The 12,238-nt window shown below is 40.6% G+C and overlaps 1 protein-coding gene across 4 annotated transcripts in view; it reads left to right on the top strand.

Moving 5' to 3' along the window:
* Positions 1-665: 665 nt before the first annotated feature.
* VSTM2A (V-set and transmembrane domain containing 2A) overlaps positions 666-12,238 on the top strand; it is a 32,391-nt gene continuing 20,818 nt past the window's right edge. For 3 of the 4 annotated variants that reach the window (XM_021546884.3, XM_021546886.3, XM_021546887.3), the window contains exons 1-4: positions 666-1,207; positions 3,549-3,715; positions 4,963-5,013; positions 8,388-8,724. In XM_021546884.3, coding sequence (XP_021402559.1) covers positions 1,129-1,207; positions 3,549-3,715; positions 4,963-5,013; positions 8,388-8,724 — 634 coding nt within the window. In that variant the 5' untranslated portion in view covers positions 666-1,128. The remainder of the gene's footprint in view (positions 1,208-3,548; positions 3,716-4,962; positions 5,014-8,387; positions 8,725-12,238) is intronic. The other variant, XM_031503983.2, reaches the window with a different exon arrangement.

The following is a 12,238-nucleotide window of genomic DNA, read 5'->3' as shown; positions in this document are numbered from 1 at the left end:
CAGGAGGAAGCATTCTTTAATATACTGTAAACATCTTCTCTAGTGTACATAAATATATACATTAATGTGAGTAATCTGTAAGATATGAAAATACATTTTTATCTGGTTATTTTTCTGTAGGAATGTGTATAATTCAACCTAAGCACACTCTAAGTATCATCTTCTTTATTTGCCTTTGAAGACAAAATGAAGTAATTTTAATATAAGATGCTAGAAGCATAGTTACTTGGAGCAGGCAGTAGCAAGTGCGATAGAATTACTGAGGAACTGTTTTCTCCTCAGATCCTGTAACAGGGAAAGAAAAAGGAGAAAACAGAAACAGCTTAACTCACCAAAAATCAAACCACTGCATTGCCCTTTTAGCCACTGAGTGGTTTGGGTTGAAAGACCAAAGATTATATCAGTACCATAAAAGCTCCCTCTGTCATAAGCAGTACACTATTCAAAAAGAAAAACCCCGAAACCCCAAAGAAACAAACGAAAAAAACAAACCCACCAAAAAACCCCACAGATTTAGCCCAGCATCAGAGGCAGTAGAAGTTAGAGCAGGTAGAGGTGTAGAATATGAGGAGGGAGAAGCAAGGGTTAAAGGCATTATCGCAGCCATTAGAAGGAAAAGTTGTAGCAATACAAGCACAGTAGACTTCTTTCCCCCCACCCCTGCCCCCCCCTTTCCTTCCCCTACTCCTCTCTTCCCAAGCTGGATCAGTGTGTAGGGAGGGCAGTCATCACGCCATCCTGAGCAGCAAGAGCTGACGTTGGACGAAGCTGCCAGGTAGCTGAAAAAAGGCACAGAAGGCAGCTGATACCCACTTTTCTACGGTTTGTGTTTTTTTAGTCTGTATCTGGACTTCAAGCAACACAGCGCCTGAGACAGCTCGTCTGAGCCACACTGTATTGCAATACTCGCTCTTCTCAAAGAAAAAGACTCCACTGAGCAGCAGAATGCTGCCAGTGTCGCAGCCAGGTCTACAATACAGAGCCTTTTAGTAACATTGCAAATTTCTTTCTGTTCAGATATTTGAAATACATACATACACTTATATATCAGTTCTCTCTTTTCTGAGGACACCTTTGGCTGTGGTTTTTTTTGTTCTTTTTTTCCTGATGTGACTTCTTCATCTTGGAATGATGGGGATCTTTTTAGCTTATATTGGATTCATTTTCTTTTCAGTTATGTATATTCAACAAGGACTTTCTACCCAAGGTAAGATCACTTATTGTCAAATATGTGTGTGTCTGGTTTGCTATGCTAAAACAGACTGAGAACAGAACTGGGGGGGGGGGGGGGGGGGGGAAGGAAGAAAGGAGAAAATAAGGAAAACAATGAAAATGTGTAAGAGGTGAGGACACCAAGCATCAGGTCTACATTTAGTTTGTACAGAAAAAATTGCCTGTAAATAGGAAAAGAAGTGAGAAGTTTCCCCAAAGTAGAAGTATAAAAGGCTTCCTTTACCCAAATGCAAAGAGGGAAATAGCAGGCACCTTGCAGAAGAGTGAAGGGGTGCTGGGGAATGGACATGCATGTGTTTGAGTTGTGCATGTTGTTATCGAGGCATGTTTGCATACAATAAACACCTACCCGTGCATGCATAATTATTGCAATCAGACCATGTACCGGCTGGCTAAACCTACTGCTTCTCTTAAAATATTGCAGTCTCCTTCTGTGCTGCTTTCCCTTTCCTCTCTTGTTATCCTGCAATCCTCAGAGTCAGACCTTCATTCCTATTCCGTGACTATGTGTATTTCTACCACTCTACCTCCATTAAAAAAAAAAAAAAAAAAAAAAAAAAAAAAAAAAAAGAGAGAGAGAGAGAGAGAGAGAAAATCGACTTCTTTGAATACCTCCCCCACCCTTGTCGCCTTCCTCCCTCCCTCTCCGCCGAAAGGCGCGCCTTGCATTTCAAGCAGCCCCGGCGCTGCAGGAGCCGGCTGTTCGGGACCCCGGGGCTGCGGCGCCGCCGTCAGCACCACGGACAGATCCCGACCGCTGCCCGCTGCCCGCTGCCCGCTGCCCGCTGCCCGCTGCCCGCTGCCCGCTGCCCCCGCTGCCCCCGCTGCCCGCTGCCCCCGCTGCCCCCGCTGCCCGCTGCCCCCGCCCGCTCCCGCCGCCCTCTGGCTGCCGCCCCTGCTCGCCCTCCCAGCCCGCAGCTCCCCGCGGCATCCCGGAGGATGCCGGCAGCATTCCCCTCCGTGTCCCCACGCCGCTCACCCTACAGACCAGGAGGGGAGAGAAGGAGCAAACCGAAAAGAAACCCCAAAACAAACTTACTAGCACCTAACACGCAAAATGTACGGTCCTTTTTTGGCAGTTTAAGTCGGTGACTAGCAATGGCTGGCTGGTGGGGCGGAGGTCTGATAAAGGGGCACCGTGGAATATAAAGCTAGCAGCTTTGAAAGTATATGTTGCCAGGTGCAGATGTAAGGGTAAAGAGAAGTAACACTGGTTACCAAATTATCCCACCAATTCCAGGCTGGCTAGGAAGACTGTATAAAGAGAGGGGAAGAGGGGAGGAGACAGGGAGCAATATTTCTTTTGCATCACATTTCCTTCAGATATGCTCTAGTCAATCTGTAGCTATTCATAACAGAAAGTGACATTGCAGAGTCTTTCCAGTTTTTCCTCTTCTAGAAACACAGCATTTATTTATTAGATTGTTTTTCTGCAGACCCCCTCACTTGACTATCATGATTCATTATGTTGCACAATTTTAAAGTGAGAGATAAGAAGGATAAGAAGGAAGTAAAGACAGAGACTTGAAAAATTACTGATGTCTTTGACAATGTCTATCAGCATTAGCTTTTATACCTAGCAGTGGTAAACTGAAATGGGCAGATCCTGTTGAAGGACTGAGATACAAATATGAAGGTTAGTTCTAGAAAGTATCTGCTGGGACTGAGAAACAGAAGGTAAATTGATTTTTGGTCTGATTATGCAAGCAGAGGTTCTCAGAATCTGAGTAACTAAGTCAGGTAAAACCTATGAAAAGGACATTTGACGAGTGATTGTAACACTCACTCAGAAGAGTACCCAGAGGTGCCTGTGCCAATAGCTTCTTCAGCTCGCTGTGGAATGTTTAACAATTTACAGGTCTACAGCTCAGCCCTACAAAATACAATAAATCAGTCTGATTTTTTTCCTCTCCTAAAATGGTCTTGTACAAAATTCCTCAGTGAGTCTGGTGAAATACTGCATTCTGCCCAAGGATATTTGGAGCTAATTATGTGAAACTTTACCAGCTCATGGGAGCAAGCAGGGGGATCTACAGCATTTCCCATGAGCAGAATTGAGAGTGTAAAGAGGATGGATTTGTGTATAAGGGAGGAAACACATACCTGTATGTGAGAAAAACCAGGGGAGATAATGTGTGGGACACTCAGGAGGAAAAAAAAAAAAAAAAAAGTGTGAAAATAAAAGAAAACAGAGAACTTAAAAAAGGGGGGGGAGGGGAGAAACAATAAAAAAAATAAAAATAAAATAAAAACAAACCAAGAAGCAGAGCATAACTTATTAGAAGGTAGCAATCTGTTATGCATTTGTTTTACAGCAAAATTCACAGAGTTTCCCCGAAATGTCACGGCCACTGAAGGGCAGAATGTGGAGATGTCTTGTGCTTTCCAAAGTGGCTCTACTTCGGTGTACCTTGAAATCCAGTGGTGGTTTCTGCGGGCAGCTGAGGACCAAGAGGCTGGTGCTGAGGTGACAGGCACTCAGGTACTGATCCTCTGCATAAAACTGGAGGAGATATGGAGGCATAAAACTGTCTGGAGAATGCTACAGAAAGGATGGGGAGGAAAGGGGAGAAGGAAAGTAGGGAAGAGCAGAAAGAAGGAGCAGAAAGAGGTTCTGCATCTCCCTAGGGACTTAATTTTGACTATGAAATAACAGAGCAGGAAACTGCAGAGGAAAATGCTCACCTCAGGGGTCGGTGCCTTTGGTACCTATCACTTCCATGATGCAGCCAGGGCTGCTCACAAAACCACACAGGTTTCCAAAGTCTATTTCCCCACACCTCCTCCCTGCCTTTTTAGTTTTTATTATTATTATTATTATTATTATTATTATTATTATTATTATTATTATTATTATTATTATTGTTTCTTTTCCTTATTTCATTCTCCCTTGGAAAGCAGCTGTTCAAAGATTGCTCCTCGTGGGAATTTCGTATTTCCCATGTGGCAAGATCCTACACGTGCCTTCCAATTTCCAGCTAGCGCAGTCGAGGTGGCAGCCCCAACTCCGTAAGCAGCTGCCACAGGAGGAGGGCACACGCAGGAGGGGGCGGGGGAGGCAGGGAGAAAAAGAAGTAAAGCCTGAAGAAGTAAAAACCCAAAATCAGTCAACGGCGTGATTTCATCCTTCTGAGCGGCACAAGAAGGGCCCTGTCCACCCACACTGCCAATAGGAGATGCTCGTCCCTATGGCCGCTACTATCTCCTCACCGGGCGCGGCAAAAGACGCCCATGAGAGGAGGGAGGGCGGAGGGTCCGCGTCGCTCGGCCGCCCGTGCCGGCGGTGCCCGGCTGCGTCCGGCTGTGCCCGGCTGTTCCCTGGCTGTCCCCGGCCGTGCCCGGCTGTCCCCGGCTGTGTCCGGCTGTCCCCTGGTTGTACCCGACTGTGCCCGGCTGTCCCTGGCTGTCACCGGCTGTCACCAGCTGTGCCCGGCTGTTCCGTGGCTGTCCCCGGCTGTGCCCGGCCGTCCCCGGCTGTGCCCCAGCTGTCCCCGGCTGTGTCCGGCTGTTCCCGGCCGTGTCCGGCCGTTCCCGGCTGTTCCCGGCTGTTCCCGGCCGTCCCCGGCTGTGTCCGGCCGTCCCCGGCTGTTCCCGGCGCGGCCCGCAGGTGGCAGGCGCGGCGCGCCGCTCCACGGGCAGCGCGGCGGGGCTGGAGCGGGGGCTGAGCGGGAGCGGGAGCGGGAGCGGGGCGAGGGCCGGAGACCCACGGCAGCGCTCCTTTCCCTGCAGGTGGAATTCCTGCCCGAGCGGGACCTGGACAGCGACGGCACGAAGATCAGCGTAAGTGTCGCCGCAGTCCCCGCCGGCCGGGGTCCCTTCCCCAGTGAGGGTCCACCTCGCCTCCGAGCACCCAGTCTGCTCCTGCCCCGCATCTCCTCCCCATCCGCACCGCAGATTGCGGGTAGCTGGGCAGCTCAGCGGTTGGACTCGATGATCTTAGAGGTCTTTTCCAATCTAAATAGTTGATTCTATAATTCCTTGACTACTTCCTTGACGGTCCTGGCAGAGGGTGCCAGGACAGACATTCCCCATGCAGCCCCTCTCCCTGCACCCTTGGACATGGAGGCACAGACCAGCATGGTCGAGGCAAAGTCCATCACCTATTTGTACCTGTGAAAAATTCAGCCTGCACCTATCCTTGCATTTCTTGTTCCCATTTACCCTGGGCAACTGCTGAGTCTACCTTAGCACTCAAAAGTTGGTTTTAAGGCTGGAATTTGTCCATAAAGCTGGACTTGCCTTTAGCAGGGTGTGCAACTTATTAAACGGGTGTTTTCTCAGGTCCATACCTGCTGGCAGAAAGAAAGCTGGGAAAGGCTTTGGACAAAACCTCCCCATTGGGAGCAATCTCAACTCTTGACAACAGAGACTCAGTTTTATGAAAGTGAGATTTTGACACCAGTTATCAATCTGCTGCTTAGAGATTAAACCAGAATATTATCTCAACAGAATTATAAAGCAGCGTTGCTCAGTTCCCCCTGTTCCCTGCAGGGAAAGGATGCCTTCCACAGCCAACTCATGTCCTGTGTCAGGCACAGCCTGAAGGCTGCTTCTGACCTCAGAATAAGTCAGATCCTTTTCCCTCAGCATCCCAAAAAAATGTTTGGTGGTGGGATGATGGTGTGGTGCTCACTGCAGTGGAAAGACACAGATACTTAGCAGATACTGCAGCATGAATATTCCCTTTCAGCCCACAGGGGTTTTCCCTTTTTCTGGCATAATCACTTTGGAAGTGTTTTTTAGCTGCAGACAAGGCTTTGAGTACCAGTAAAGCTTTAAAACAGCAACAAATAAAGGGAATAATTTCTGACAAATCCTTTACTCTGCTGTTTTTGATGCCTACAAATAACAAACTAGATAATTACATCAGGTCAAAGTACACCTAAGTATAGCTGAAGGGGATTTATAAATGAGGACCCCGGTATACTGTGTTCAGTACAATACATATGGTAGCCATACTTATATTTCCTGTGATACTTCTCACCATCGACTAGAAATGCTTTGTGTCATGGACCATATCTTCAGTTGCATTTGTAGACTGTCTTACAAATGAGGCTCACATGTGGTCCTTGGCTACTACTCTACTAGACATAAGGCTAGCAGATAATTCATTCCTTATCAGTACTGGCTCATTTGAAATCCCTGAAGTAGTCCACAAGACCTGAGACACAATATAGACTGTAAAGCTTGTCTCATCTTTGAAGTTACAAATCTCTTTCATTATGTATAATAATGATTAACGAGAAAGTATTTACAGTGCTCCTATAAGCTTGCATAAAACATTTATTTTATATTTGTAATAAAAATAGTCAACGTTATGTTACTGTCTAAATCTACTTTTTATCTACTCTTTACAAATGTAGCCCTTTTTTTATAGGCATACACAGCTCCATTAGTAGTAATGTAAATTATCATAATGAAGAGAAAACTAAAGTACATTTAATAAATATTTTTAAATGCTTAGATATAGGCTGAAAGACACTATTTCTATCTGTTCTAAATGATAAAGCAACACAAAGTGAAAACATGCATATATGTTACCTGCAAGAATTTTTAAATTTCAAATACAAAATCAAAAACAATTCTGTTTTTCACCAGGGCTATACAGCACTGTTAATTTTGTGGCTTTTGCACCGGAACAAATGAAGTCACAATATAACCTACCAATCCTCTTTCAATTCCTATGAATCTTCTTTAATCCTTTTGCTGAACATGAATTGTTCAGTAGACATATATTATTATTGAATATTATTTAAATAACTATCCAGCACTTTCTGTGCAATTAATATTGCATACATTATACCTGTGAGTATGTAATCTATACTTTCAACTCAGTTTGCCAAGTATAAATTCAGAGCTGGGTACAACACAACAGGCTATAAAGTCCATCCAATACCCTAAAGCAATGACATATTCATGAGTATTGCTCTTCAATTTATCAAGAAGGTATAATAGGTGCCTTGCCAACACTGGTCACATTAGGCCAAGCTGTCAGAAGCAATATATTGTACAATCCCCAATAACATCTGTCTAGCTTTGATCTAGTGGTTCTCTATTTTTGTGATCTAGCATGTATTGATCATCTTGATGTCTCCTTATTGGCTGTCACTGATATGACACAAGGCAAACTTTGCGTCCATGTTTATGTAACGATGGAAGTAAACCACCTTCGAACATTCCAAAGTTCTTCAAAGCTGAAGATTTATAGTCTATGGAATACCTTTTAACTGGCTGCCTGTGGGACAACATTTATTAATTCAGATAGAGAGTAATAGAAAATTAATTAAATATAAATTCTCTTAAGTGATGAACATACAGAAAGGAATCTGTGTTAACTTTTCCCAATGCATCTTAATTATCACTTATTTCTGGATGTATAATTTACTCATGTGTGTTTTAATTATCAAAAATAAAAATATGTTATGTTGCCCTCAGATATTAGAACTAATTAAAAATAAATCAGGAGTCTTTTTTTAGCTGACAACTTTTAAAACAATTCTAAACATGTGCTTCTAATAAGTATACAGATAAACAAGGGAAAAGAACCTGACACAATATGTCTTGTTATCATTAACAGAAACAAATACCAAAGGTTTAGACACACTTGAAGGGGACAAACTGAGTGCAAAATATAGTTTCAATATAGTGAAGAGTACAAGCTAATCTAATAAATAGTTATTTGTATAGTTTAAATCTTCATCTCCAACAAAATTGTTAATGCACTAGTTCAGAAACAGAATTATTCAATAAAGCCAACTAACTGGAAAGGTTTAACCAATAAAGTACACAGATACTAGGTTTACATAAGAAAGCTCATTAAAAATGTTCATGATCTTAAACAATTAGTTGGAATGAACATGGTAGTTTGGGGTTTTTTTTTTGAAGCTAATTAGATTTCAGAGCAAACTATCTAATCAGATTTGGAAAGACGATTTCAGGCATCCTCGTAGATAAAATTAGCCATACTCATCCATGATGTAACTTCCCTGCAGTAAGCACAATCACACCATCAAGTAAATAGGTGCTATGCCCATAGAGTTTTTCCTAAGAAAAAGGAATTCATGATAGTGGCTTTTTCTCTGTTTTTTTTTGTTGTTTTTGTTTTTGTTTTTGTTTTTGGTTTTTTTTTTTTTTTTTTCCTGGAAAATTTGCAGACAGTGAAAGTACAAGGGAATGACATCTCCCACAAGCTGCAGATTTCAAAAGTGAGGAAAAAGGATGAAGGCTTGTATGAGTGCAGGGTGACCGATGCCAACTATGGAGACCTTCAGGAATACAAGGCCCAGGCATTTCTCAAAGTCAATGCTAACAGCCACTCCCGGCGAATGCAAGCCTTTGAGGCATCCCCGATGTGGTTGCAAGACATGAAACCTCGTAAAAACATCTCAGCAGCTGTCCCAGGTAGCATCCACAATTCTGCCAATCAGCGTGTACGTGCCACCTCCAGCCCCGAAGCAGCAGCCAAAATCCCCAAACAAAGTCCACAATCAGGTATGGTAAAGCATTTTGAGCTTTCATTTGATTGCATACCAGCATGTAAAAGGAGGCTAAATCAACAAGGTAACCAGGAATTGTGACTAGGAGAGTGTGGTTCTCATTTGTTCCTCCTTCTTCTGGTTCTATTCTTCCTGCTATCTCTTTACTTCCTAAAATATGAAGAATAAATTTCTGAGCAGAAGAAGAAAAAACCCTTAAAATTCTATATGTGGATTTTATCTCTACCAGTTTTACCTATCTAAGGCTAGCTATCAAATCAAGGCTTAGTTTTTTCCCTGTAGTGTGTGTGGAGAGACAGGGGCATGTCAGTGAATAACTCATCTCATTTTAAGATGTCTGTGCATGATAAATTAAATAAAACACTCATGCAGATGTGTTTCTTCCTAAGTTATTTTACACTAACTTACATCTCTATATATTTCACCTAACTTATATCTACAAGATTTGTTAAAATTAATCTACTTTCACTGGCAACCCTATTTTCATAAGAAACTTGACTTCTAAATCTAACCAGACCTTAGAGACACCAGATAGTTTCTCTGTTGTGTAGGCTTTAGAAGGACCATGGGTGTCTCAGAGAGTGTGTTTGTCATCTTCAAGTGCTTGATCATTGGCTTTGAATCAAGGGTTAAAATGGAAGTGCCTCCATTGTCTGTCATGTAGAAATCAGCATTTTATACATTTTGTTGGGGAGATTTTGTTCACCACTGCATACATAACCTATAATCAATATCAGTCTTCACTTTCTACATTGTTATCATAAAATTCACAGTTATGCAAAAGTACATGAATATACAGGAGGTTCAGTTCTATATGATGGCAATAGAGAAATGGACAAAATAAAAAATTGAGATGTAAATTATCAAATATCCTCTGTAAAACAAACTGTGCAAGTTTAAGGGTTTCTGTGTTACTTCTATTTAAACTGAGAGCCAATGTAAGGTGCAAAAACACAGCATACCTTAAAACGTAATGGAAGCTAATTAACTCTGATGCCTCATTTTTCTGCTAGTATGTTGTTAAATCAAAAACTGTGAATACAACAAATTTCACAGCACACCTGTTGTGAAATCACTTCAAAGTTACAGCAAGAAAAGTTAGAAATACTTTTTTATGAGGTAAATGCATTTCCTTACAGATTGGAACAATATGATTATTCATATAAAAATTCTTATTGCTGTTAAAAAAGGTGATGCATATACTATCAATATTTTACCTCTGTGTAAACTTTTTAAAATTTATGTAAGTTACATTCAGTTTTCTTTTCCTGACATGAAGCCACTTTCATTTTTAAGCTCTTCCAAAAATATCTAAGCTCTTAGAAGAAAATAAATATATCACTTGATTTAAAACTACCATTCTACCATGGCTTTCCTTTCAGATAAACATATGCACTTCTTATTTTCCATTGGACTTATACACTTCAAAGCACCAGACTTTTCCATAAAGGGAAAACTCTGCTTTCTATTCCATCTTATGTGAAATTAATTAAAATAGTCAGAGGTTTATGAAATATGTAGCAACTGACTATACTGCATTGCAGCCAAAGTGTGCACAAAACAGCTAATCCACTAAATCATTTTGGATATATAATTTATTATATAGTATTATTTATATCCTTAGTCCAAGCAATGTCTTGACTGATTACTGGACATTTCTTATTTGAGATCTTGTAAGTTATTACATGGAAGGTTCCTGTTACAAAAAAAAAAAAAAAAAAAAAAAAAAAAATTATTTACTTGAGCAAAGATTAATGCAGATCATGTACAGACAATCCTAATGAAAATAATTTTAAAATTGAAAAGATAAAATATAATTTAGTTTATTAGTTCATTTTTTATGATCAAGCACAGACAAATGCTACATTTATCAGACATGTAGCTTATCTACTGAAGAACTAAAAGTGTATCAGGAATCACTCAATTTTAATTTAATGGTCACTTGCTCCACAAATGATTTGTGATATTTTTGATATCAGATTTTAGACATCACTTAAACTGTTGACAACCAAGATTTGCTTTCCTTTACTTGAGAATATCTTGGCCTGACTTTTCCAGTTGTGGTGAGATTTGGATTTCTGTTCCATTTTATGGTTTTTCTACAGTAATAGAAATACCCACAGAAGCACAAGGAAATGGGGACTTTTAGCTTTATCTAACTTAGAGGAGCAACTTCAGCTGAGGGAGGGGATATATAAGTTGTGGGACCTCAAATAAGGCAGAAATGAGATTTCATAGATGTTAATAGTCTATCTTTTTAAGATACAGAATCAACACAACCTCCTCACTTTAACAAATGAGAGTCTTCTCCTCTTTAACATCATGCAAACCATATTTATTCATGTGCAAGACTGGTGTGTGATTACATTATATGTAAGCAATGTATTAATCCAGCCTAGAACTTTGAAGCATGTTCGAATACAAATGTAACATAAGTACATATTTGTACTTGAAAGATGTACACGTTGTGATGTTTGTTCATGGTGAGTAAAACATTGACTTCAGCAATACTGCTGGAAGAGAAAAGTACTATTAACCCTAGGTAACTGTATAAAATATTCTCCAGTATAAAGAGCTGGTATGTAGTTATTGGCAAACAATAAATTTTACTGCCATGCTCACAGATTATTGTGAAATACATTTACAACAATGGGAAACATGACACTGTGTAATTATTGGAAATTCTGTATTCAGCTACTGCTGAAGAACTCAACTACTAATAGATGGAAAACTGACTCAGATTATATGACTATTTTGTCCCTAAAAATATTTTTAAAATGTAGATAACACTCTACATGACTTCTTGTATCCTAAAGTACACTGCAGAATTTTATTTATTTCTTAACAATGGATATTTACTGTGTAGCTCTGTAAAAAACATTTTATAGTCACTACCATTTTAAAACATCAGCACTTCCCAACTGAACAGATATTTCTGCTATTCTCTTACTCATTCAAAAGTAAGAATATCTATGATAACTGTCAGGGAGCTATATAGCCACAGCTGACAAATTAAAGTGCTACAAGGCCCATTCAGTATTTTCCACTGCTCTGAAAAATATTATCTGAGTGTAAAAATCTGAGTGTAAAAAAAATATATTTATTACTGTAAGCATAATGGAGATTCAATGCAGGAAGAAATAGCTAATGAGAACACCTCCCACAGAGTCTTCATATAATATACTAAGAAGCACACAAAGTCAAAAAAGTCAGGCAAGCAGAAATCAAAACCAACACAACTTGACCCTTTCATTTAAGAATTATGGGCTGCAGCAAAGGAAGTAACCCATCACAGCTTAATAGGAATCAGAGTAATTTGACAGAGTAATCTGCATACATCCAAAAAAACATCCTATGCAGGTGGAATGACAGACATATTTTTTCCTGAATTATTCATAACAATCTATCTTAGTCCAAAGGTAAAAGTACAGACTTATGACAAAACCTGCAATTCTAAGGAATTAAATGGGGTCCAAGAGTTAAAATGAATTCAGCTGAAAGGAAGCTAA

Source organism: Lonchura striata, chromosome 1, assembly GCF_046129695.1.
Source record: "Lonchura striata isolate bLonStr1 chromosome 1, bLonStr1.mat, whole genome shotgun sequence".
In the NCBI taxonomy this organism is placed as follows: Eukaryota; Metazoa; Chordata; class Aves; order Passeriformes; family Estrildidae; genus Lonchura; species Lonchura striata.
This window is presented reverse-complemented; position numbering and strand designations above follow the sequence as displayed.